General features: G+C 43.2%; 1 protein-coding gene across 2 annotated transcripts in view; it reads right to left on the reverse strand.

Annotated features, from left to right (window-relative positions):
- Positions 1-27,822, reverse strand: part of Washc5 (WASH complex subunit 5) — a 49,726-nt gene that overhangs the window by 20,711 nt on the left and 1,193 nt on the right. For both annotated transcript variants that reach the window (XM_028753840.1, XM_028753839.1), the window contains exons 2-11: positions 21,451-21,756; positions 19,544-19,689; positions 18,755-18,839; positions 17,868-17,968; positions 16,551-16,743; positions 13,935-14,087; positions 12,072-12,185; positions 9,094-9,265; positions 3,963-4,090; positions 529-658 (exon numbers count right to left, since the gene is read on the reverse strand). In XM_028753840.1, the coding sequence (XP_028609673.1) occupies positions 529-658; positions 3,963-4,090; positions 9,094-9,265; positions 12,072-12,185; positions 13,935-14,087; positions 16,551-16,743; positions 17,868-17,968; positions 18,755-18,839; positions 19,544-19,689; positions 21,451-21,639 (1,411 nt within the window). In that variant the 5' untranslated portion in view covers positions 21,640-21,756. The remainder of the gene's footprint in view (positions 1-528; positions 659-3,962; positions 4,091-9,093; positions 9,266-12,071; positions 12,186-13,934; positions 14,088-16,550; positions 16,744-17,867; positions 17,969-18,754; positions 18,840-19,543; positions 19,690-21,450; positions 21,757-27,822) is intronic.

The following is a 27,822-nucleotide window of genomic DNA, read 5'->3' on the forward strand; positions in this document are numbered from 1 at the left end:
GGAGACCAACACATCAGAACTGTGAGTTACAAGCAGAGCTGTGGGAATTCTCGACAGCAAGGGGTGCCATTAATACTTAAACTTTAAAGGTTAGAGTGATGGTTAATCTTGATCATCAACCGGACTGGTTTAGAACAACCTATGAGACACCTCTGGGCATGTCTGTGAGGCCTTTACCTAAGGAAGGAAGACCCACTGAGTGTGGGCACCATCTCATTGGCTGAGATAGACTTCATAAAAAACAGAAAGTGAGCTGAGCACCAGCACTGACCCCTCCTCTTCCTGACCACACCCCTGCCTCCACACCGGCTCTGCCACGGTGGGTCTCCCTCACACCCTGCCTCCACACTGGCTCTGCCATGGTGGGCCGTGCCCTCAAACTGTGATCCACACTAAACCCTCCCTTCCCTAAGTTTGTTTTGCTAGGTAGTCTCTGACAGCAATGAAGACAGTAACAGCCAATTTCCAAGGCTTCAATAATATAAACACTTATCTCAAACACACCCATAACTCCTCTTCAGCAATTACCATTTTTCTCCACTCGGGTTAGTGGTTTCACCCCTGAAAACACGTCAGCAAGCTCAGTCATCCGCTCGGAGCCCTCCTTCTTGTAATGCTCCCACTTGGATTGCTTCTCTGAAAGCATTTGCTTGAACATCTGTTGACAAGATGGAAGATTTATTTACTTAAGAGAAAATGCAGATCAGACAGTTCACAAAGAGATCCGGATAAATCCCAATTTACATAAAAGAGCACGTAACTGAGGGCTGGAGGCGTGGCTCAGTGGGTAAGGTACTTGTGGTACAAGAACTAGAGTTGGGACCCCTAGAACTCATATAAATACCAGGCAGGTATGGAGGCAGAGACGGGATCCCAGGGAAAGCCTGCTAGCTACACTAGCGGGAACTGCTGAGATCTGGGTTTGGTAAGAGACCGTGCTCTACACATAGACTGGAAGTGACCTAAAAGGCAGCCAGCATCAACTCCAGCCTCCATGTGTGCACACCTTACACTACACACTAACACATGAGAACACCCACAAAATGTTAGTTTGTATATACATAGACTCACAAGAAATTACCACTGACCCTGACACCATCTCTTACCATCACTACATTACAAATCTCAAGTGGAAAGCCAGACAGCTGTTTCCAGGCTGGTTGTACAACCTGGAGGGCTTCAAAAGTGTCCAGTTCCCAGGCCTTGAAGTCCCTGCCCCTCAGAAGCAAAACTGCAAAAACCATACTGACATCTAATCAAACAACACACAAAAGCACAGGATTTTTACACTGTGCTCTTATGATATAAACAAGCATGGACACGAATTTTCTCTTAAGAGTCTGCCTTGGTCAGCATCTTAATGAAACTAAGAAGAGGAACAGTGTCAGGAGACTCCACCTGCAGGCGAGAGACCAAGGTAGGGGAGACCGTGGCGTCTGTGGAGGAAGAATCTTAGTCATCCAGAAAGGACACTTAACCAGTGAACAACATGTATGAGGAGGAGGAGCACTGAGGATTATTTATGGACTCTACCCGGGCCTTCTGATGCCTGGGAGAAATTGATGTCATTTACTAGGGGCAAAGCAACGCCACAAAACAGCCTTGATTCCAGGCTGAGAGGCTTCAGGTCTCCCATAAGCTATTCGCTGAACTCATGGTGTTCCTGTCTACTAAGGCTGAACTGGGGATGGAGCATGGCCTTTGCATCCATTTGTTTAAAACATACTGGATTTATTGCGTGTGCACAGATGATGTATGTGTAAGAGTGTGCACACGCAAGTGCTAAAGGGCAAGAGTCGCAGTTCTCGGGATGATAGTCAGGTTAGGAAGCTGGCACTGCAAGCCCAGGCACTGAATTAAGAAGTTCACCATTCACAAAGCGGAAAGGAGACGCAGGTCCAGGCCCGGTACTTTTCAGGAGGCTGGGAAGTAGTTCTAGGTCAGTGAGAGCACTGAGGAGGCAGGAAAACAAGCCAGAGAGTAAGCTGCAGTGTCAGAGGACAGATCCACTTCTGCTCAGCCCCCAGCTCTTGTCTTTCCAGCACCTTTCACCATCTACTGTGCTCCTTCAGTCTCTCGTTGCTTTCCTCCCTGTGTGAACTGACAAAGCAAGCTGCTGCCACAGTCCAGTGAACTCACTGTTGCTAGAGATGCAGACTCGGTTAGTGAGATAGCCCAGGCCTGCCCTGATTGGGATTAACAGCATGTGTCACCACATGTAGTCAAAATAATATATTCTTAAAGGACCAGTGTTTTTAGTGGGTTGGCCTGATGCTGCTTACATTATAATGCTAATCTGCCCCCCCCCCCCCAAAAAAAAAAACAAGTGACCCTGCTGCCAGTTAATTGTGATTGGTAAATAAAGATGCCAACAGCCAATAGCTGGGCAGAAGAGACATAGGTGGGGTTTACGTTTTGCGAGTTTGGGGGTCAGAGGGGACAACGAAGAAGAAGGTGCAGGGGGAAGAGGAAAGAGAAGTGGCCATGGGTTAAGAGTCAAGAGAGCATGGCCCTGAGGGCTGCCCAACTGGAGCTAAGAGTAGCCCAGATGGAATAACTCGGGGTTATCAATAGGAAAATGGACTCTAACAGCATGGAAGGTAGGCAGCTGCCCAGCTATTGTACTGATTAATGCATACTGTAAATGTCAAGGCTGTGAACGTGTCTTTCATCCGGAACACAATGGTCTGGGGTGAGGTAGAGACCTCAGGCTGGGGCTTAATATTTCCTACAACAGTGTTGCATATGTGACTGATATAGCTGGAACAAGGCTGTATTGTTGCTCCTCTCTGAAGTGTTCTCCAGCAGGCTCCCTTACTTTGTTCACCACTATGGCAGATCCTCTCCATGGCTCTTCAGAAGCTCTGGCTTCTGTCCCCAGGGTGTCAATGTCTTAAGTTCCTTCCCTTGAAAGTACAAATCTTAGCACACACCCCCATTTTCCACATGCCTATAGTGTGCATGTCTGTGTGCAAGCACATTTACATATGAATGTGGGTCAAAATGCACATGGAGGTTCAAGTTAGATGTTGGGAACCTTCCTTGATCACTCTTTCATCTTATTCATTGAGAAAGGGTCTGCCAGTCAAAGTGAGAGCTTGCAGGTATGGCTAGTCTTACTGACCAACTTGATCTGGGATCTCATGTTAGGAAGTTGTTAATAAAAGCGGGCTGCCACACCCACTTGGCACATAAGTGGCTCAAGGGATCTGAATTCTAGTCCTCAATTTACTCAATGCACTGGATAGTTTTATGTCAACTTGACACAAGCTATAAAGTCATCTGAGAGGAGGAAACCTCAATTAAGAAAATGCCTCCATAAGACAGGACTATAGGCAAGCCTATAGGGCATTTTCTTAATTAGTAATTGATGTGGGAGGGCCCAGGTCATTATGTATGACACCATCCCTGGGCTGGTAGCCCTGGGTTTTCTAATCAAGCTGAACAAGCCATGATGAGCAAGTCAGAAAGCAGCACCCCTCCATGGCCTCTGTATCAGCTCCCACTTCCAGGTTCCTGCCCTGCTTGAGTTTCTGTCCTGACTTCCTTCCATGATGAACTGTTTATGGATGTGTAACCTGAATAAACCTTTTCCTCCCTAAGTTGCTTTGGTCACGGTGTTTCATCACAGCGATATAGTAACCCTAACTAAGACACTCAGCAAGTCATTACCCTGAGTCATCTCCCCAGACGCAAATCCCAGTTTTCACATATTTTCAGAAGTATGAGTCTCATTAATTTCTGTATACCTCATTAGATTAACCTTCACAATCTGGTATACTTGCTCTGTAACTAAATAATTATTAAATGTTTAATTCTGTCATTTTCTATAAAGAACAGTCATTGATGGACAAAATCTGTTGCTTGAGTCAGAGACACAACTAAATCATAGTCTTTTCTCAAATATTTTCTTAAACACAAAAAGCTCCCAAAGACTAAGGCTATTCACCTACTATTTTTACCTCTTTAAGAATAAACTCGAATTGTGCAGTATCCAATAGCAACTGGAAGAGGATCTTCGGATTGTACCTAGAGTCTGCCAGAATCTGGTCCTTGATTTGACGAAGGCGCTTGTTGTTTGGGTCACAGGCTAGAAAGAGGAAGAAGAATTTCCCACTGATTAAATGTGGAGCAAACACTCACGAAATAAGACGGATTCTTAAGTACCTCCCTTCATTTCAAGTATTTAAAAAGTATTAAGCAAAATGTCTATCCACAGTAGGTTGGGAAATATCATATATCCACATCTTAGAGTACAGTTGAACTGTTAGTGACAACTGAACTTGTAACTACTCATGACATGGCTATCAGTCCCCAACTCACTGTTGAATAAAAAAGACAAAGTCGGGTACAGTGTTTTGAAGGCATTTCAGGATCAGCTTTTCTTAACTGCCCAGAATGGCTGGGTAGGGCCTTCTGGCACCATTTCATAGGAAACTAGTCTCCTCATGACCCATCTGACTGAAGGTGCTCCTGGTTCAGATGTCCAATTGTGCCACTCAGATGCAGAAAGATAACCTGAAACTGCTACCTATAGAGATCTGTTTTCTAGGACGGTGTGGTGGTTTGAATATGCTTAGGTCATTAGCCGGGCAGTGGTGGTGCACGCCTTTAATCCCAGCACTTGGGAGGCAGAGACAGGTGGATTTCTGAGTTTGAGGCCAGCCTGGTCTACAGAGTGAGTTCCAGGACAGTCAGGGCTACACAGAGAAACCCTGTCTCGAAAAACCAAAAAAAAAAAAAAAAAAAAAAAGAATATGCTTAGGTCATGGCACCATTAGGAGGTGTGGCCTTGTTGGAATAGGTGTGGGCTTGTCGGAGGACGTGTGTCACAGTGAAGGTGGGCTTTGAAGGCTCCTAGTGATCAAGTTCTGAGAAGTGGAGAAGAGAGTCTCTTGGCTGTCTGTGTATCAAGATGTAGAACTCTCGGCTCCTCCAACACCATGTCCGCCTGCAGACTGCCATGCTTCCTGCCATGATGATAATGAACTGAACTTCAGGAACTGTAACCCAGCCCCATTAAATGTTATCCTTTTAAGAGTTGCCTAGGTCATGGTATCTTTTCACAGCAACGGAAACCCTAAGACAGTAGGCTCTTGTGGTATCTGGAAGTTTGAGTTTTGGGCAGAGTTCTCACCACTCTGAAAACTGTCAGAAATGATTCTCTAGGCCTTAACTGTTTACACAAATGATGTGGTACATGCTGAACACTGCTTTTGTTCTTAGAGTCTGGCCTCTTTGTACCTGGCAAGAAGCTTGTTGTGTGATAAACCCTCAATAGATCCCCTGGGCAGCAGAGGCAGACAAGCTTGACAATATTTCTCACATACTGGGCAAATTTAGCAGCTCCGTGTGACTGCACTGACAGGATCCTTAGAAGCTTGGACCTGTTTTCCTCTAGATTTACCCATATGTCCTTTTCCTTTGTTGGATTCAATCCCAGCTGTGGGTACGCCCCATGGGCACTCTGAGGGAATCAGAGGGTTCCTAGGGAATCAGAAAACTAGGTCTTAGGGTCTGCCTAAGACAACAGGGAAGGAGAAATTCCACATAAATCATGACACTTGCACACACGTGCCCATCACACTCCTTGCAAAGGGCATGGGAGGCCCTTAGAGCTTTTTGTGCACTATCCAGGTAAAGAGAATTTAAGGCAACTGGGTCAAGGTCATAATATTAGGTAGTAACTGACCCACATGCATAACCAACTGATATCCTGGTTTTTAGTTAGCCTACTAGCTGCCAAGCAAAACTGTTTCAAATAAAAGTTGAATTAAAAAAGCAGACACATGGAAGTAGTGGCTCAGTCTGCAGCCACAGTATGTAGGAGGCAAGGGGCTTATAACTTCAAGGCGAACTGGGCAACATAGTTGAGGACCAGGCCAGTGGGTGAGATGCTGTCTTAAAATATATAATAAATAAACAGGTAACAAACACTGCTATTTGTCAAGATGTGTTTATAGGGCCAACAAGATAAAAAAAAGTAGAATATAGCAAAAATATTTAGAAATGAAAACTATTTAGACTACAAATGAAGTTGAAATAAAAACTCTAAGTAAATAAACATTGTCAAAAGTGCCCAGATGAACAGGGCTGAAGCTCATGGTCACAGAACCAGTGTGTCACAGATGCAGGACTGCTTCTCAGCCCTCTCTGTGCAGCCCAGGCAGACACTGCAGGCCCTTGTTGCCAGCTCAGATATCATGGAGTGTCTCTGGTGACTCACCATGTGGTGAAGCCTACAGGAGGCCATTCTGCATACTGATTTCTACAGTCTTCCATCAGGACTCATGACACCTGCAGAAAGGGTTCAGCTGCTATGGGAAAGTGCAAAGATCCAGCATTTCATCCATTCCCCAGGAGCACCTGGGCAGGCTAGAAATGCTGGCTCTGTTAAAACACAGAGAACGCTAAAGGAGTTCCATTTGTGCTCCCCTCTTTTTTGAGGAAAAGTCTCTGGCATTTCAGGCTGGCCCTGAAGTGGATATGCTGCTAATGACCTTGGCAAACCTCTGATTCTCCTGCCTCTACCTCTCAGAGAGCTGATTACATGTGTGCCCTACACTCAGTTTTAGGTTCTTCTGGGGCTTGAACCCAGAGCTTTATACATGCTAGGCAGGATTCTACCATCTGAGGTACATCCCTTATCCTTTTACTTGTCTTGATATTAACTCAGGTTAAACACAAGGCCTGGTATTAATCTGTTTACATCTTTGGATGGGGCCCATAGTCCTGGTGATGGGTAAACGATTTTCACACTTCCACAGATATTAATGATTGACTTTTTGGTACATTATGAAGGTCTAGTCTTCCTGGGCCTGAACATCTCTTTTTGATCTGGTCCTGAACAATTCAGGCCAAGAAAAGTATAAGAATTGATCCTAGAACCAAGATAATTCCTGGCCACCTTTTGCAGATAGTTAGCTTTGCTTGTCCAGTGTTGCTTGGGTAGCTTCTCCATCAGCTTCAAGGCAATGTGGAGTCAGCCTCTGCTGGGGAGAGGCCTCCAGTGGGCCAAGAGGAGTGACAGACACATAAAAATGTCATGACTATAACAACAGCAAGGGTAAGTAAGCACTGACTTTCCCCATGTGTAAACATATTCACGTACTATCAGTTCAGATATTGGCCAGGCACAAAAATATTAAATAGATGTAGCTAAGGATAAAAGCCCAGACCTCTGGCACGCTGGAATTTGCCCCTGTGCAAGTCAAGGAAACGACTGACTTCCAGAACAATGGGCCCAGCTGTCAGCCACAGCTGCACAGAGGCTGAGTAAGAGGCTGAGCCACTGGAGGATCAAAGCCAACCTGGGAACAGGCTAACCTGAGCATTTGTGTTATTTATATGAAGCTGGTAGGGAAGATTATAGCTGAGTCAGTGGGCACATTTTTGAAATCAGAAAAGGAGTTTGTGTAGAAGAGAAAGTAAGTTTATTAAAAGCAGATCAGTGGGGCTGGAGACAGCTCAGCAGCTCAGGGCAACCCGTGCTCTTCCAGAGGACAGGTTTGTATCCCAGAACCCATACCAAACAGCTCAGAGCTGAAACTCTAGTTCCAGGAGACCTTACACTCAGCAAGGCTCAAATTTTCTCTACGTCTGATTTTGATCACATCTATGGGCCAGAGTTTCATCCCATTTTTTAAGTCAAATCTTCCCAAGACCTTGGCCAGTTTGTGCTTTCTGGTGGAGCCATCTTTGACTTTTCTGTTCATTCACTCCACCCTTATACCAGAGACTCAGGCCTCGACCATTATAAGTTTCACGCCAAGCTCTGATTTGCCACCAGGAGCCTTTTGTTAACTTCCTGGAGCTGCTCTAACAGGCTAGCATAAACAGCAGCTTTTAAAAGAACATAAATTTAGGTTTTTATGTTTTAGGGTTGCAAATGTGAAGCAGGGTCCACTGTACTAAACTAAGATGTCAGCAGGGCCCACAAGATAACTCAGTGGGTAAAAGCCTTGGTTCAGTAACCTGATGACCTGAGTTCAATTCGTAGGTTTCAAATGCTGGAAGGAGATTCTAAATATGCATGGACGGACACACACACACACACACACACACACACACAGAGAGAGAGAGAGAGAGAGAGAGACAGAGACAGAGACAGAGAGAGACAGACATAGAACATGTACATTTTTATTTGTTTTGTTTTTTGAGACAGAGTTCCACTGTGTTATATAGATCTGGCTGTCCTGGATCTCACTCTGTAGACCAAGCTGGTCTTGAATTCACAAAGATCAGCCTGCCTTCACCACCCTGAGTGCTGAGATTAAGGGCATGTGCCACTGTTGCTTGGCTAAATTGTTTTTAATGTCAGCAGGGTTGGATTTCATAAAGTATTAGCAGATTAAGAAGGTATTTCCAACCTGTGGTGTGAGGGCCACACACATCCCAGGACAGCTATGACTATGGCCCAACACATTGAAAGATGATATCATAACTAAAAGGGTAGATAGCCCCAAATTAGGGGAAATTCCCTTTCTTGCTCCTTTTAGCCTTTAAAGGCTGCCTGTATACCTTGGCTTAGGCCCTTTCTACCTTTAAAGCCAGTACTGGCTGGTCAAGTCATATGCTTGGTGCTGCTTTTCTGTCTCTAATCTGCCTGCCCCATTCTCCTGATTTAATAAGGCTCTGTGATTACACAGTCTACTGTGATTAGTTTCCTGACTATACGGTCAACTGATCAGCAGTGTCTTCCCTATGCTTCCACAAGCCTTGTAAGACTCTAGGGATGGGGAAGTGGACATCTTTTGAGGAGGGAGGTAGAGGTATTACCCTGTCTCCCACAAGTCTGCCGTTATTCCTTTTTCTGTTTTTATATCACAACCAGTTTGATCAGTGACAAGCTTCTTCAACATGGGAGCCCAAAGTCGTCATTTTTCCTAGCTACCTACTAGTGCCTGACAGAAGACATCTGCTCAGGTGGGCTGCGCATCTCTCCCAGTTGACCGGAAAATCACTAGCTTTAGCAATAAGCTTGCCTCTCATGAAGTAGCCCACCCTCTGCTAAGTGCTCTGCACTGTGGCCCAGGCCTTACCTCTGCAGAGCTGTATGTGGGACGGGATAAATGCCGCCCTTGTGTGGATTACCTGAGTCGGCTGTGTGGAGCATCAGCCAGCGGATGGCGACATTGCAGTCTCTCAGGCAGTTCAGCAGCCTGGGGATATTGTCCAGAAGCACCTCCTCCCTTAAGTAACCCTCTTTCAGAAACTGCTGGACCTGAGCACGCACTCTTTCGCTGACACTTGCGTATCTGCTTGCCTTTGAAAATTACAGAATCCATCAGTTGGAATTAGGTGGAAGAAGAGGTATCATGAAAATGAATTACATTCAGTTAAATCCTTCAAAAAGTACAAGCCCTTCCTTCCTTCCTTCCTCCCCCCCCCCCTCCCCCCCCCCCCCCCGCCCTCCCTTCCTCCCTTCCTTCCTCCCTTCCTCCCTTCCTTCCCATTCCCCAGACCCCCAGTTTAATAACATCATTTCTATATGAGGTAATAACGTGGATCAGTTACAGAGCCAAGGGCAACTGGTTTACTGGATTTTTTTTTTTGTTTTTTGTTTTTTGAGATGGGAGTCTCAGTATGTAGCTTTCAATTTGCTATGTAGACTAGGCTGAGCTTTGAACTCAAAGAGCTCCATCTGGCTCTGCTTCCAGAGTGCTCAGAATAAAGGTGCGCGCCACCAAGACTGGTTTCATTGGCCACTGAAAAAGGAACATTGTACGAACACTTCTGAGGCTTCACCTTAGTGTGGAGTGATCAAACACTGCTGGCTTTATCCTTCTATTCCTCCTATATTGTTTATTTTTCCCCCCAAGGCCGTGGACTGGGTGGTTTCTCTGATCCCTTTAGTTTTTAATTTTTTTTTTTTCTGAGACAGGTTCTCACCATAGCTCTGGCTGTCCTGGAACTCACTATGTAGACCAGGCTGGCCTCTACCTCCTCAGTGCTGAGATTAAAGGTGCACATCACTATGCTGGCTTGATCCCTTCAATTCTTTTCTTTCTTTCTTTTTTTTTTAGCATTTCAAATGGTAATATCTCTATTACCATTGGTATTAGGATCATGCCATGATTTCCTTTTGGGTAGAAACAAATTACCATATACAATGTGACTTAAGATAATATTAAAATGCTGCTTACAATGCTGGGCTCAAAACTCCAAAGTAGTTAATTAATCGGTCTCCAGTAAACAGCATCATTGCAATTCTTCCAGATCTGCTTTCCAGGTTTCTTATCCTCTCTAGCATGCCTGCATTCCATGGTTTGTGGTATATATATGTATATGTATATGTATACGTATACATATATAAATATATTATATTTTATATATATATATATTTTCCGAGACAGGGTTTCTCTGTGTAGCCCTGGCTGTTCTGGAACTCACTCTGTAGACCAGGCTCAGAAATCCGCCTGCCGCTGTCTCCCAAGTGCTGGGATTAAAGGTGTGCGCCACCACTACCCAGTGGTTTGTAGCACTTTTATACCTTAAGTCCAGAAATATATAACTATATGTCTCTGATGGTGTTTTTCTTTTCTTTTTCTTCTTCTTCTTTTTTTTTTTCTTTCTTTCTTTTTTCTTTTTTTTTTTTTAGACAGGAATCTAAATTTTAGGCTAGAACAATGAAGTAGGCTTCAGACATGAAAATGACCTTGGGCTAGGGCAGGGAAGCAGGCTCAGATACTTTGGTCATCCTGAGAAGCCTTTAGAAACAGTGATCACGGGAGTGTTCATGTAATTGGGTTTAAAGCCTTGTTTTTCCTTTGACTATTTGTGTTTATTGTATTGCTTGTTCCTTGACTATTTGCATCTATTGTATCACTAGATTCTCAACCTAGAACTGACTTTAATACATGAATGTATTCAAAATGGTATAAAAGCATAAAGGAGGAGGGGGGATGGGATAGGAGGTTCTAGGAAGGGGAAATGGGAAAAGGGGATAGCCATCTGTATTATAAATAAATAAAAAGATCCCTTCAATTCTTAACTTGCATAGAAAAGAAGTACAGAAACAGAGGCCAAATTGCCTGTTCCTCCTATTGTAGCTGAATTCAGAACAAAGCACACACGTTTAAAAGATCAGACTTTTGTTTGGCCTTTTAAGTCAGGGTCTTGCTGTCCAGCACTGGCTAGCTTTGATCTCACAGCAATTCCAGCTTAGCCTTCTGAGTGCTGGGATCACCACACCCAGACAAAGGACTAGACTTCCACAGGAGAGTATGAAGCTAAATAAAAAGTACATCTCAGCAGACCAAAATTATGATTTTCCTGGCCATCTGAATTTAGTATAGCAATGGTCCAACATTAAATCTTGCGAATCAGTCAACCAGTCAAGTTGGCTTAACGCTTGGAAGAAACTTCTTAAAAGGTCACAAAGGAGAAAATACAAAATTGGAAAGAAATCTGAGTAAAGAAAAATGAATGGTTTGACATCAGTAAGCATGATGCCACTCCATGTCTCTAGGAGACAGGCCAACACCAAAATCCTTTGGTGCATTATTTAAGGGATTCAACTTACTTGGACATGATAGAGGTTTTAGAGCCAATATTGTTCTACGTATAGTGCGAACTATGACCGGAAAGACAGGCAGGAGAAATATTTAGTACACATTTGAATATTTTATTTATATTACTGTCTACTCAGATATTTTCTTCTGGCTGATGTTCTTAAGAATATAGCCATGTGACTCAGAAACAAGTACACAGTCTGTGCTTAAATAAACCAACTGCACTCAGAAGGATAGCTTAAACTACAGTTTCATTCAGCGTTCATCTACTGCTAAAACATCAAGCCAGCTCCATTAACAGGACACGGGCTTCACGGAGAGGAAACAAAGTCAACTGTGACCCTGTGGCACTGAATCTTTCTTAGGGTCCGAGGCTCTAATTTCCTCTACCACCCAAGTTTAAAACCTGTGCTTAGCCCTGGTGTACACATTTTACCTTCGAGTTATACAGTAAGACATAGGAATCTATTTTCCAAATTCCGAGGGAAGTGTACCTGATTTGTTTCTTATAAGCTGGGCCTAATGCTGGGTTACTCACTCTGCTTAGTCCACACCTACCTGTTCTTTGACATTTGAGAGGTCAAGGGTATTGTTGAGAGCAGTTTTTGCAGCTTTGTAAGGTTCCCATGCATCAGCTAGATTAACAGTGATCCCCATATAAATGCTGATTACCTGAGGGAGGAGAGAGTCTCTCAGTACTTGCCCAGCATCTACTGCCATCAATGAACTGGGTAGGGAAATGCAAGGTTTTAATTCATGTCAGTGAAACCTGGGGTTCTGCAAACAAACGCAAAGCAGAACTCAGGAGTAGGAGGACAGACAAGTAAAAGTATCTCCAGTAAACATTTTCTTCCAACTGCTGAGCGTTAGATTTCTAGATAAAGACATTACAGGGAGGAGAAAAGCAGTCACTAAAAAGAGAAAGCACTTTTTTCTTTTCTCTTCTTCTTTTTTTTTTTTTTTTCGAGACAGGGGTCTCTCTAGGACACCATCACGCCCACTCAGTTTCCCAGTTGTCTTTATGCTCTTAAGGGTCAATGATGGGCTGACAAGATGACTCAGTGAGAAAAGGCATTTTCTATACAAGCCTGGCCATTTAAATTTGATCCCTTGAACTCTGGCATTTGTGTATGACTCACTACACACTCCCACACACCCACGCACACCCCCCAGCTCACATACCACACATGCATTCACAAACACCACACGTACACCACACCCACACACCTCAAACACACCACACACACATACCACACCCCCACACACACACCCCATGTACACACCACACCCACCCACACCCACACTTACACCATACACACCCCCATACACATCCCATACACACACCACACCCATACATTACACCCACACACACCCCCACACCTCCACACCATATATACACTGCACAAACACACACACACACACACACACACACACACACACCACAGAGAGTTTTTAAAGTCACTAAGGACTCTTGAGAGTTTTCAAACAAATCTACTGATACCAACATGAAGTAGTTTTTAATTATTTTTGTGCATAAGTGTTTTGTCTGTAGCTATATGTATTGTATCATTTGTGTGCCTGATGCCCACTAAGACCAGAAAAGGTTGTCAGATCTCCTGGAACTGCAATTATGGATGGCTGTGAGCTGCTGTGTGGGTGCTGGGAAGCAAACTCAGGTCCTTTGTAAGAGTGCCATGTTCTTAACCACCGGGTCATCGGTCTAGCCCCTGATTCATTAACTTTTAATCTTGCTTTCCAGAAAGTGAATTCATGCAATAACTTCCTTTCAGAGCAGGTTTCCCCATTTCCTACAAATGTTGTTGTATAGCACTTTCAAATTGCAAACCCTAGTTGTTGTTTTGATGTTTCCCTCTTTTATACATAAGCCACCTGGCTATGTATGTGTTCTTCAAACACTTAAACACACACCCCCTTTTTTGTTTTTTTTCAAGACAGTTTCTCTGTGTAGCCCTCACTGTCCTGGAATTCATTCTGTAGACCAGGCAGGCTTCAAACTCAGATAGCAGCCCTACCTCTCTCTTTCCTGAGCGTTGGGATTAAAGGCAATGCCTGGTAAAAATTTTTTAGTATCTCTTCCAAACACAAATAAAAGAAAAAAATTAAAAAGGCAAAAAAAAAAAAAAAAGAGAAAGGTTCTGTTTATTTCTGTTTAAAAATCTTTTAATTAAACAATTTCCATACGCTGTACTTTATGTTGTTCTCTTCCCTAGCTCCTCCCAGATGCTCCCCATCTCTGAACCCATCCAACCTGACCGGACAGTCACTATGTTACTGAGAATGAACCTGAGCTCCCGATCCCCCTGCCTCTGCATCCTAAGCGTGGGTTCCAGTTCTATCTAATATACTTGGCCCCAGGAAGTTAGTTATGTGACACATTTACAGAAGGAGAGGAATACTTGCCCAGTTATCTGGAAAGTACTTATCCACGATCTCTCTCATTTTTGCTTGGTGGGTGTGAAGAATGGAAGGTTCAAAATAGAGAATCACGTACAGCATGGCGGCTTGATTGGCCAGGGCAGTGCTGCGGTGCTCCGGCAGAGGGTAGGCAGAGACCTGCAACACAACATCAGTCCTAATGCCGCTGAAGGCAACAGCCAGTGTCTAAAGTTTCACCGCCTTTCGGGATCATGACCTCTGGGAGCAACTGTGGAACTCTGTTCTTTCCTCTTATCTAGAACCCACAACATTCTCTCCCTTTCCTGTCCCAACTTTATTGCAATTCAGTGTTTTTCTTACAAACAAGAGAAGGCCTCAACCCTGCACTGGCCCCTTGACAACATTTTTCTTTCCTATCACATAAGGACAATCTCTTAGAACTGATGGACTTCAGCTAAATCAACATTTTATCACTTTCTGTTGCCCATCAAGTCACTGAAATTCCTCCATCATCCTGTGGAGTTTCTTGTTAACCCAGCTCGACAACACTTGCTTCTAGAACTCTCACTTAAACTCATGCAGGACGGAACACTTGCCTGTGATTTTTAATAGCATCCTGTTCTCACCCTTTGCTGAGTTCTCCTTCCACATCAATGCCTTATCCAGAGGTGAGGCTGTGAAGGACAGTAAAGCCTTCCTCTGGTCAGAGTGCGCATGTTGGCAATGTGTGCAAAACCTAGCCACCACAGCCTTCTCCTAGATAAATTAATTAACCTGAGATTGCTCACCTACAGAGACCTCGTATCCAGACTATCGAACCCAGTGGTTCTCAACCTTTCTAATGCTACAACCCTTTAATACAGTTCCATACGTTGTAGCGATTCCCAACCATAACACTGTTTTTACTGCTACTTAATAACTGCAATTCTGCTTCTATTATGAATCATAATGCAAACATCTGTGTTTTCTGATGGTCTTAGGCAACTGATAAGAAAGGGTAATTTAACCCCCAAAGGAGTTGTGACCCACAGGTTGAGAACCACTGACCTAACCCCTCCTTCTGTCCTCTACACAAAAGTGTTGAGGTTCTGAGCTGTTGTGTGGTGTGGGTGTGGCTCCATCAGAGTGTGCACACCACATCTTATCCCAGATTTTCTGTACACGTTTATGTGTATCTCCTTAGAAAGGGCCTGGGGCTGGAACCAGAATACCCCATTTCTTTCCCCAGATGTGTTCGCCCAGATCTTTTCTCCCCAGATTGTCTTAGCTGGATGAGACTGTCTCCTAAAGTTCAAATTTTGCAGAAATTATTTTTCAGGCCCCTTTCCAAATACCAAGAAACAAGAGAGAATCAGATCCACCCATCAGAACCAGGGATGAGTTGGAAGAAGTGCAGGACGGAGCGGCTGACACACAGAACCAACACAGCTTAACCCTCTGTGAATGAAGGTCAGGAGGGAAGGAGAAACAGTAACACAGCACCTTAAGAAATGGATTGTGGACTGAGTAGGAAGGAGAGGAGTGGGATGAGGGATGCTGAGAAAACAGCCTGGACCCTGATTTCATGCACATCGGAATTCAAATGGTGGCTCTGGTAAGAGTGTGACTTAGAAAGGACCTTAGAAAGGTATCCAAGGCTTAGCTTCCTCCACAGCAACATGGAGGTAACAATGTCCACTCTGCAGGGCTGTCATGTGCAACAGAGAAAATGGTGTGCAAACAAATCTCCTGTGCGGCTGATTTAGACTGAACTCTCAGCAAATGGCAAAAAATATAAAGTCCTTATGTCGGCACATAATGTCTGATTTTGAATGTTTTAAGAAAAGCCCCCAAGAATCAAAAAGTCTCACTTATACTTAATATAATGTACAAAAAAGGAATTGGTCACCAAAAAGAGCTGTCCCAGGGCAGGTTTGCTCTATGACAGTGACATCCTACTTTATAGTAATATAGATATTTATGAAATCATGTCCAGCTCTGCCTCCAGAATGAAGTCAAATGGTTAGTCCTTCCAGTAAAGGAGCAGGAGCTCCACAGCCTGAAGAGAAGTCAGAGCACGAATATGCTCTTCGGGCTTTTCTTAGCAATGCGCACACTGGTGAGGAGTTGAGTTAACTTTAAGATGCTGCAGGGGCTTTCCAGGTCTGCTCAGGCTGCCAGCTGTCTAGCCTGGCCTTCTGCTCCATTCTGTCATCAGCTGCCATCCTGGTGGCTCGGCTGCATGCCCCACTGGCTTCCCCAAGTTACTGTGCAGGTTCTTGTACCATCACCGGCCTGGTGGGTGTCTCCTTCCTAAGCTACGAGTCCACCCTGGGTGCGGAGAGAGCCTACCGTCCTTGGTGATGCATCCCCAGCACCTAGCCCATCAATGAACACACACACATTCTCAGTAACTGTTTCTTGAACAGATGACTTAAAAAGAATGCACCTCTTTCCAACTGCTCTCATCTTATCCCCTCTCTGAGACCTCTGAGTCTCCCAGACTTAATAGTTCCTTCCCTGACCCTGTAACACTACTCAAAAGCTTTTTAAAAATAGTTTCAACCTGCTGTTTGACTCACTAGAGGGAAGAAAAAAAGGAGTAACTGAGGAAAAAGGGAAATTCCCTCTTTTGAGTTATGGAGGCCCCCTGATTCCTACCTGGTTGTAAATGTCATCGGACCTCAGGCGTCCGATGACCATACTGATGAAGGTCTCGTTGATAGGCACTCTCTGGAAATAGCTCTCAGGATAGTTGGGTGGTCGTTTGGCTCCTGGCTGGCTGGAATACCCTGTGCTTCGTAGCAGCTTACAGATATCATCCATATTTGAGTCAGCAGAGGATCGGGCAGCACTGAGTCAAGTTCACAACGGGAGACAAAGAATCAAAGAAACCACACATTACAAACACATAAGTCTAAAAGTGAAGGGCTCCATCTGGAAACAGCAATGGATCCATTAGAACTTATAACTCAAAAGGATACATTAGAAAACCCTGTATGAATGGTACATATTGGTTCTCTGTAAGGGTCTACAACTCACTCTCCAAATCCTTGGAGCTGTACTTGTCTCAACATACTTTCCAAATGTAAAAGCAAGCAATAGTGTTTGGAATACATGACAGAAGACCACAGCAGGGTTTGAGTTGGTGTCTCAAGATAGACGGATGTTAATAATTATGAGTAAAATTATCTTACATAAGTAGGATAAATGAAGATGATAGAAATGGGAAATGAACTTGGGTCTTCTGGGAGTTTGTGAACGCTCTTAACTCTTGTTAAGCCACTTCTCCATCCCCATGTATCTATTTTTTGGACACATTTCTTCAAGAAACTGAAAAGTTCTATGGGAGGTGCTAAGTTAAAAAGATGGCAAGGAGGCTCCTTGTGACTCCACGTCCTGCAGTCACAGAGCTCTGCACAGACTCATGTAACACAAGACCTGAGATGTTATTTCTGTGTCTACGCACGTATGGGGGAGGGGTGGGGAGGGGGGAGGAATCCACTTTCAACCTAATCCAGAATGATAAGCTTTCAGTCATCCACACCAGGACGATAGCAGACAGCTCCTTCATTTCTTTGTGTGTGCCAAGGAGTCTAATTTGAAAACTAAAAGGAAAACTTCCAAAGCAAAAGGATATCTGTTAAGAACTTCAAAATTCCTTAACCTGTCCTCAACTTAAAACATTCCAAGTTCAGGCTCCTGTTTCATGTAGTAACTACATAATTGTCATGGTCAAGACATTCTCTACATTGCTGTTTTAGATAAAATATTTCAGATGTGGTATATAGTTTTCATGGAATGTAATCTGTTAATTAGGACACATGAACAGGAAACAGCTATATTCTTTCAGGTGTTCAGAAGATGTGTGTACTTAGCATCCTTCACCACAGGCCACCACTCTGAACACCACAGGAGCACACAATGCATTTCATACACATCAGTATTTTGAGGATGTGCAGACTAGGCCAGGAATACCTGTATCGATAGTAAGAAACCAGCATTCTCTCTCTGACTTCTCCTTCAATCTTCTGGTCGATGACAAGCAGCATAACTCCGTATAAGTACAGGGCTTCACACTATGAAAGAAAAGGACAAAGGCCAAACTCACAAGACTACCTGTCTGTAAGGAGTAACATTCACCGTGGTACAAATGACCACTCTGGCCACATTCCTCCTGAAAGCTGTATTTAGATTTCAAGGTAAATGTTATGTGTTTCTGCAAAGAACTCTTAGCTACTGTGCAGAATGAGCTTCAAAAATTAACTCAAGATAAGATTTAATTCATAGTGATTATCTTGCTTGGGATACAGAATAGAATCTTAATTCTATGATTAAGGATGACCTGGAACGACACTTCTTAGCTCTACCTCCAAAGTGCTGGGACGATAGACATGGCCACTACACTGGCTCTAACAGACGTTTCTTAAATGGTCACCATGTACCAAGTACCAGTTCGATGTCTCACTTGCAAAAAAAAAAAAAAAAAAAAAAGATGGACTTCCTACACACAGGAAGATCATAACCTAATGCAACCCTTTCTTCCATTAGTAAATTCATTCAATACTCATATATCCTACACTCAGAAGATAACTATCGGGCTATTTTCTTTTCTTTGAGCAATGGTACTCTGTATATATTGATGCTGATCATCCTCCTCTTCCTCCTCCTCCTCATCATTGAGACAAGGTCTCTCTATTATTTAGCTCTGGCAATCCTGGAACTTACTGTGTAGATCAGGCTGGCCTCAAACTCACAGAGATCCACTTGCCTCTGCCTCCCAAGTGCTGGGGTTAAAGTCAAGTGCCACCACATCCGGCTGTTTCATACTCTTGAATATGTACTTTACAGTCAATATTACTTACTAGAAGCTGTTTTCCATCTTCATTGAGAAGCACAGTTTCTAAGGTTTGCTGAATATAAACTCCTTCATTGAGATCATCGAGGTACCTGCACGTGAAATGCCAAGTACTAACGTAAGCAGACAGTGTAACATCTTTGAGGGAGGAAAGATTTTCTGAAAACAAGGCAGGACAGCCGGCATTCTGGCTACAGCTCCTCTAGTCCTTGCTGTGCTTATGAACTGCAGTGTCTTATGTGCTGTAATTCATGGTAATTTGGGGCCACAGGTTCACTCTATGGTTGGTCCAAATGAAAGGACTATTCTCTCCTCCTGAATTACAAAACAGAAGGAGCTCAGAAGCAATGGCATAGGAACATGAAATAGTGGCTAAAGCTCAATGAACTGGTAAACTCTTAACAACTGCTAATGTGAGCAAGCCGGGCCTACTGGAACAGGCTTGTCCCACTTACTCCAGAGATGGAGGCAGGAGGATAGTAAATTCCAGACTAGTCTGTGCAACACGGTGAAAACCCATCTTTAAATAACACAACAAAACCAAACAAAATTGTTACTTTATAAATTGACTTTATATCTACAGCGTTATATAGATCACAAACTGAAGGGCTGAAGGCTGCATGACAGGGTCAAGGAAGTTTATTCTGGCCTTTCACAGGAATGAGAAAGTATAATGAAGCTACAGAGATGTACAGCATAGGAGAATTAACTTCAGAACTGAGAAAGGCAGACATGTTCTCCTGGGTTCCGTCCCTGCCATTCTACCAGAATAAGCTGTTACAAAATTCATCCATACCTGTTTAAGTCTACAATGTATTTATGCACACTTTGAAAGGCTAAATAAAATCTGGTCACGATTTCTATGTTGTTTTCCCGAAATTCTTCATCTAAATCCTGTAGCTCAGGTTTGGCTTCCAGTTTGCTTTCCCAGAACTCTGGACCCTGAGAAGGAAAACATACTTGTGTTAAAAGTCAGTAATGGCCTATCTCCTAGAAACATGTCCAGGGTATCTTAAAATTATGCTCTATGGTTCTTAAACATCAAAACTAAAGCAGAACAACAAAAAGTAAGGGGTAATGGAAGCCTAAAATCAAAATCCCCCTGGAGGAATCTCAACCAAGATTAGCATGCTTTTAAATGTGTTTCAAGGTTATAAGTTGTTCCCTTTAATTGGTTCATACTCCACTAGGACTTCCTACACAGTACTTTTCCTTCTCTTTATTTTATAGTTAGGACTTGATGTTAACTTAGGTTGAAAAGCTATCTTTTGGCCAAGAAGCACCTAAAGAAATGTTCAACATTCTTAATCATCTGGGAAATGCAAATCAAAACAACCCTGAGATTCCACCTCATACCAGTCAGAATGGCTAAGATCAAAAACTCAGGTGATAGCAGATGCTGGCGAGGATGTGGAGAAAGAGGAACACTCCTCCATTGTTGGTGGCATTGCAAGCTGGTACAATCACTCTGGAAATCAGTCTGGTGGTTCCTCAGAAAACTGGATATAGCATTACCTGAGGACACAGCTATACCACTCCTGGGCATATACCCAGAAGATGCTCCAACATATAACAAGGACATATGCTCCACTATGTTCATAGCAGCCTTATTTATAATAACCAGAAGCTGAAAGAACCCAGATGTCCTTCAACAGAGGAATGGATAAAGAAATTGTGGTACATTTACACAATGGTGTATTACTCAGTTATTAAAAACAATGAATTCATGAACTCCTTAGGCAAATGGATGGAACTAGAAAATATCATCCTGAGTGAGGTAACCCAGTCACTAAAGAACACACATGGTATTCCCTCACTGATAAGTGGATATTAGCCCAAAAGCTCACAAGACCCAAGATACAACTCACAGACCACATGAAGCTCATGAAGAAGGAAGACCAAAAGTGTGGGTGCTTCTGTCCTTCTTAGAAGGAGTAACAAAATACTCATGGGAACAAACATGGATACAAAGTGTGGGACAGAAACTGAAGGAGGGGCTGTCTGGAGACTGCTCCACCTGGGTAACCATCCCATGTGCATTCACCAAAGGCAGATGCTGATGTGGATGCCAGGAAGTGCATGCTAATAAGAGCCTGATATAGCTGTCTCCTTAGAGGTCTGACAGAGCCTGACATATACAGAAGCAGATGCTCACAGCCAACCATTGAACTGATCAAGGGGTTCCCAATGGAGAAGTTAGAGAGAAGACTGAAGGAGCTGAAGGAGTTTGTGGCCCCATGAGGAGAGCAACAATACCAACCAACCAGAGCTTCCAGGGTCTAAGCCACCAGCCTGGGAGTATATAGGGAGGAACCCATGGCTCCAGCTATATATGTAGGGGAGGATAGCCTTGTCAGGCATAGGTAAGAGAGGAAGTCCTTGGTCCCGTGAAGGCTAGATGCCTCCGTGTTAGGGAATAAGAGGGTGAGAAGGCAGGAGTAGGTGGGTGGGTGGAGGCACATCCTCATAGAAGTGGGAGGAGGGGGATGACATAGGGAGTTTCTAGGTGAGGGGGAAATGGGGAAAGGGAATAACATCTGAAATGTAAATAAAATATCCAATTTTTTTAAAAAAAAAAGAAAAAGAAAAAGAAAAGCTGTCTTTAATGCTCTGTAATTACTGGGCCACTTCACGCCTCATGGCTCCCAGAGAAAAGCTGCTTTTGTAAAACTGATGGGAACGTCACGGCCACAGGGAACGCACCTTAAAGTAGCTGAAGTCAAAGATGATGTCTCCATATCTCTGCTGGTCAGCCCGGTCTTTCAGCAGGAATACAGCAGGAATAAACTCAGAGAGCCGCAGCACCTCAGCAATGATGGCGTTGCCACAGGAGACAATCCTCAGGATCGCCTGGCCACAGAGATTATTCTCAGCCAGGAAGTCCAACATCATGAGAGTGACTGGCTATTCCACACCTGAGGGGTGGGAATGACTGACTTCAGAGCTGGGGTCTGTGGATCATGACATGAAGCCAGATCTGTAGGACAAATGGCTGCTCCATTAAAGAACCTATATGAAAAAAAAGAGAGAAGTTAATAATTGTTAAAGAAATGTGTATGTCCTTCTGAAATACATGGGCTGGAGATATGGCTCCACAGTGCTTGTTACTCTTGCAGAGTTCCTAGCACTTACACAAGCTCACACCTGTGACTCCAGCTCCAGGGGATACAATGCCCTCTTCTGGCTTCCATGGGCAGTGCCCACCCCTGTAACATGTATACAGATGTGCACACACATATGCATAAAAAGTAACAAAATAAAATTTTAGACACCAGTTTCTACACTCTTGTGGAGATGCTTTATCAGTACTAAACAAAGTATAAGCAAAATCGACTACTCATTTTTCTTTTATTCCAGTATACTAAGGATGATTTGTTGCCCAGCATACAAACTACTGCAATCGTGCTTAACAGGTCACTCTTCTAAAAGTTCTTGAAGGCGAAAACACATTTTCTTACCCAACCACTCTGTTCTGAGAACCTCTTTGCAATAATAGCAGAAAAGATTTTTTAAAGACTTACTTATTCATATATTTTAAATATATAAGTGCTCTGTCTTCATGCACATAAGAAGTAATCAGATCCCATGGTTACAGATGGTTGTGAGCCATCATGTGGTTGCTGGGAATTGAACTCAGGACCTTTTGTGGAACATTCTAGTAGTATTCTTAACCACTGAGCCATCTCTCCAGCCCTGGAGTTGAAGATATTTAGGCACCCAGCTTCTAGTGCAGTGGTTCACAAGTCTGGTGGTGTAACATAATCATGGAGAATCTTAGTGTTTCTGCAATGGAGGGTGGAGGTAGCCTTAAGCATCTTTTCCTATAAGTCCCCAAGATAATTTTGATGTGAACTCAGAAACATTAAAGAGTAGAGATTGATTAGCTGTCTTATTTAGGGCTTCTATTTCTGTGAAGAGACACCATGACCATGGCAACTCTTATAAAAGAAAACATTTAATTGGAGCTGGCTTACACCTTAGAAGTTAAGTCCACTATCATGGCAAGAAGCATGGCAGCATACAGGTAGACATGGTGCTGAAGAGAAGAGGTAGCTGAGAGTTTTACATCTGGATTTGCAGGCACCAGAAAGAGACAGCTTGAGCTTCTGAAACATCCAAGCCTGCCTCCTGTGACATACTTCCTCCAACAAGGCCACACCTCCTAACAATGCCACCCTCTATGTGCCTATGGGGGCCATTTTTATTCAAGCCATCACACTGGTCTTGAGGACACCTGCAGTAAATACATAGGAGGTTAAGGATGTTAGTCTGCATGGAAAGTGAGTCCGTATGAAGACTGTAAGGAGTGATCTCTGTCCCTATGAGCAGCCTGCAGCAAGCTGAGCACAAAGCCCCAGAGAAAAGACATGGAGTGCTAGGGAGTGCAGTCAAGATTAACAGGGAAGACACTCATTTGCTTGACAGGCTGGACCCTTTACTGACTACTGTTGGGAGAGTGGTCAGATTATGCTGGGTGATATTTAGTAGGTCCAAGTTCTAGGAAGTTAGAGTTTGAGAAAGTCACCCAGAAGCTATAAAAATAGATCTTAGAATATAACAATTAAAACCTTTTCTATGACCAATACTTTGGAAGTCAGATTTGTAATGCAGAAGGCAGACAAGAGGATTGAATTAAGAAACGTTAACAGCTCTTGAAAGCAGATGAAGAAGGCAACAGCCTAACAGAATGATGGGCGAGGAATGCAGATGGTGAGTCACAAACTGAAACCCACTTAGCCACATCATCATCTACCGCCTTCTAGAAGCCAGCTTTATTTTCAGCATCAGGAGAGTTAACTGTCCTCAAATTTGTACTTCTCTTTGTGTTGGTATCAACAATTAGGGTGATGATGAATAAAATAAAATAAAATGAATGTATTTGATATTTCTGGGGTTTCTGGGTGAAGAACCTCATTAAAATTTTGTCAATGACCAGAAGGCAACGACAAGATAACTGGGAGGAATCCCAGTGAGGATTCAATATTGATGGTGTCACAAAAGCCAGGGATCTCAAGCCTGACCGATGACGTAGTGCAATGAACACATTGCAGGCGAAGATGTGTGGACAGAAGTGTGCGTGTGTGTGTGTGTGTGTGTGCATGCTGGAGGAGAGGCTGTAAGAGCAAAAGGCAAATATGAGAGGAAGGGGGACGAGTGGGACTGGGATGCATGATGAGAAATTCACAATCAATAGAATGTTTTGGAAAATGTCAATGACAACTTTTACTTTCCCATTAGTCTTCTAACATGAGACTCAACTGATAAATAATTTAATAGTGAGGACTTAGCTCAAAAGGTAAAATTAGAATATAAAAAGGCTGCTGAGAGCCAATGAGAATGTTTCTTTTACAGCCACGGAAAAACATTTCCCAGTGCTTGCAGCAGGTTCCCTCCTGTTATGAGCTTTCTGTCACAGTTATTGATTACTGAGAAGCTCTTTGTAACCCTCGCTAAGGTTTTCTATATGTCCCTTGGAAGTCTCTGTCAGAGTCAATATTTAGAAATGTCTGTATCAATGGGGGTGTCATGGCAACAGCTCTTTGTTCCCTCCCCAATGATATTTCCTGTGTCCAGCTCCCTTCTCACTGTAGAAGACAAAGCGGTCAACTCTTACTTTCCTGACTCCCTTGAGGCTCACATTGAACATGTGATCTGGTTTTGGAGCAGTGCCTTTTAGGAGAAAGTCTATGGTGGGGCTTCTAGGATGTAGTTTTTACCTTCAGCTAACAAGAGAGAAGTGGGGAGGGGAAGTCTTTTCCTTGCCCTGATTGACCTCCGGCTTCCTGACTCAGAATGTTGATTCTGAGAGCTGCTACAGCTTCCTTCAGACTGGAGTCAGCTCATGTGGGCAGGGGTGGCGTGGGGGCAACGGCAAGAACTACAGACTGTGGTGTGAAAGCTAGGAGGATCTAATTTCTTGTTGCTATTATTGATCTGCTGATGATTCAATTATGGGACTATGGATTTCTATAATGCTTGCTCAGTGAATTGCTTTTACAGTTTACCCACTGTTAATTGGGGTCATTCATGTAGCAAGTGTTTACCTAGTGTTTGCTATATGCCAAGCATTGTTGTAGGATCTGAAGATACAGTAGTGAGCTTCAGTTATCATGATGTCTATACACTGCTGAGAGCAGGAGATAGAAGTTAGCCAACACGTACAGGCTTCGATAAATCATGTAAAGAGAAACCTGATTAAAAGACAGAACACACACTGGAGTATACAGAGTAATTCAGATAAGAGGCTATCTGAACAGAGATCGAAGGAGGAGAGGGAACAAGCAGGAAGGGTATCTAGGAATGGTTCCCAGTTTCTAGATGATGCCCAATGACCTCTGCCTCCTGTTACTCAGCCCTAGACAGGCTCCTTCCCTTGAGTAGGGGATGTCTTATGGAATCTCTCCCAGAAAAGATTTGATAGCAGCCACAGCTACCGTTTCAGAAGGAAGATTACAAAAGGATTGAGTTCTGGCTTGGGTTCTCTCTCTCTAGCTTGCTAGTTCTGGAAAAACAAATGATCACTGTGTGGGGTAAGAGTCCTGGGCAAAGGCCTTTGAGACAAAGCCCCAAGCCTTGCTATCAGTTCCATGAGGGAGCTGGAAAGTGAATTTTCCTCATTTGCAATTATGCCTTCAGATGAGATAAGTTGTGAGTGTGTGTGTGAGTGTGTGTGTGTGTGTGTGTGTGTGAATTTTAAGTTAGTAGGCTGTGGGGAAGTTAGTTCCACATCAATAGATGATGATCAGACCCAGGAGAAAGGCCTTTGACACACAGCTTATAAGTAAGTACAGAGGTCTAAAGGCAGACATGGGGCAACTGTGCTTGTGGTTTGAATAAGCATTGATTTGAATTCTTGGTCCTCAGGTGGTGGAACTGTTTGGGAAGGATTAAAAAAAATGTGGTCTTTTTGGAGGAGGTATGTCACTGGGGTGGGCAGTTTAAAAATTGAGGTTTAAAAACTCCACACTACTCCCAGTTAGCTCTCTCTTTCTCTGCCTTGTGCCTTGGATCAGGATGTAAGTTCTTAGCTACTGCTCTAGCACCATGCCCGCCTGCTGTCATGCTCTCTGCCACAATGATCATGGACTCACCCTCTGAATCCATAACCCCTCAATAAATTCTTCTATAAGTTGTCTTGGTCATGGTACCTCTTCACAGCAATAGTAAAGTAACGAAGACAGTGCTAAGAAACAGTAGGGTGCATAGGGTGCCTGGAGCAGAGTGAATAAGACATAGACATGGAGCTAATGGTCCTGGATCCTGTCTGCAAGCAAAGGATGCTGAGAGGTCACTACAGTCGCCTGGAAGTCTTTCGCTAGGGGACCCTGTAATACACATTATGCCATACATTCTTAACAAGTGTTTTTAGTATTCTTGGTGATATCTGCATCTTAAACTACACTGCTAAGGAACAGGGAGAGTTTTTAGGCAATTCTATTTTCCTGCACTGATATGGCCTGACATGGAAAGGGAGAAAAGAATCCACAATGGGTAAAATGATGACACACTGAAGTCCACTGAAGACCAAACTCACCCAAAGTTAGGATAAAACTCCACCCTCACAAAGCAAGGGCCAAGCTATGATTAGCAGGCATAACTGCTGCCTAAATTGCACATACTATTATAGTGCAGACAGTTGGATGCTGGAGGACACAGCTTACAGCAAAGCAGTGATACCTGCCCTCTTCCCCATCTCTCCCAAGGGACAGATAGACAGACCAGCATCTGCATGTACACATTCAGGGAACATCAGGCTTGAGATGATGATGTAAATCAAGACTTGTGTGTCTTATCCCTTAAGATCATACTTCAAGGCTGGGTATGGTGCCATACCCCTTTAATCCCAGCACTTCAAAGGCAGAGACAAACAGATTCTTATGAGTTTGAGGCCACCCTTGTGTACATAGTGAGCTCCAGGCTAGCTAAAGCTTCATAATGGTATTCTATATAAACAAAGACACTGATTACTCTAAAAAGTCATAAGAAAATAATCAAACATATTTAGCATTCATTCAACAAACATGTGGACCTTTAACTAAGGTGATTGTCTTATCTAAACCTGTATTAAAACAAGTGTTTTTATAGAATTTTTTAATGTAAAAGAAAAACACCTATTACAATTTCCCTCTTGAGTGAAATATCATTGCTTGTAATCTGTCCTACCTCAAGAAGAACAGAGTTTAAAACAAATCCCTCACAATGCAAGGGTCTTGCTACATTTTTGAAGACTAATGTCAAGTCAGTATCAAATGAAAGAATAAATCAGTTAGTCACATTACCACACCTAGTTGCACTATGATGTAGTAGATCTAACCAGGACTAGTCATATTTTTCATGCAAGTTATTTTACTAGAATATTTTCTAAACAGATCCAGAGCTACAGAATCAAATGACCTTCATTACAGATACTTAATCATTTAAGACAAAAGCAGTGAATTTTACAAGATGTCATGTGGAGAGTTTTAATGTCAGCTGAGCCTTTCTTGAATGATGTTTAAAACAACATTGTAGAAGATGTTATATTAAATGATTCTTTTGGAGACAGCTTTCACACAATGAATGAAGAAAACTTGCAAACACCAGTACTCTCACTCTAGGTTGAATTGAATTGTTAATGGCATAGGATGGAACCACAGATCTAAATTCCCTTTATTTATTTATTTATTTATTTATTTATTTTCTTAATCCCCCCGCCTCTCTCTCCCCCTCTCCTTTTATTCTTGTAGACAGTTTCTCTGTGTAGCCCTGGCTGTTCTGGAACTCACTCTGTACACCAGGCTGGCCTAGAACTCAAAAATCCGCCTGCCTCTGCCTCCCAAGTGCTGGGATTAAAGGCATGCGCCATCACGTCCTGGCCTTAATTCCCTTCTTAATATTATTTTATAAGCTACAAAGTGTGGCAGCTTTAGTTTTAGGATCTTGGCATGGAACCTTAATTTTTTTCTATAGGAAGAACCCCTTGTCAAAGGAACATGTTTTCAAGAATGGTATCCTGTTACCCAGTAAGTACAGAACAAACTTTCTTGAGTAGACTAAAGTGTAGAGGACAAAAGAAGATAGATTTAATTTTTTCAA

This window comes from Grammomys surdaster, unplaced genomic scaffold, assembly GCF_004785775.1.
Source record: "Grammomys surdaster isolate TR1022 unplaced genomic scaffold, NIH_TR_1.0 125974, whole genome shotgun sequence".
Classification (NCBI taxonomy): domain Eukaryota; kingdom Metazoa; phylum Chordata; class Mammalia; order Rodentia; family Muridae; genus Grammomys; species Grammomys surdaster.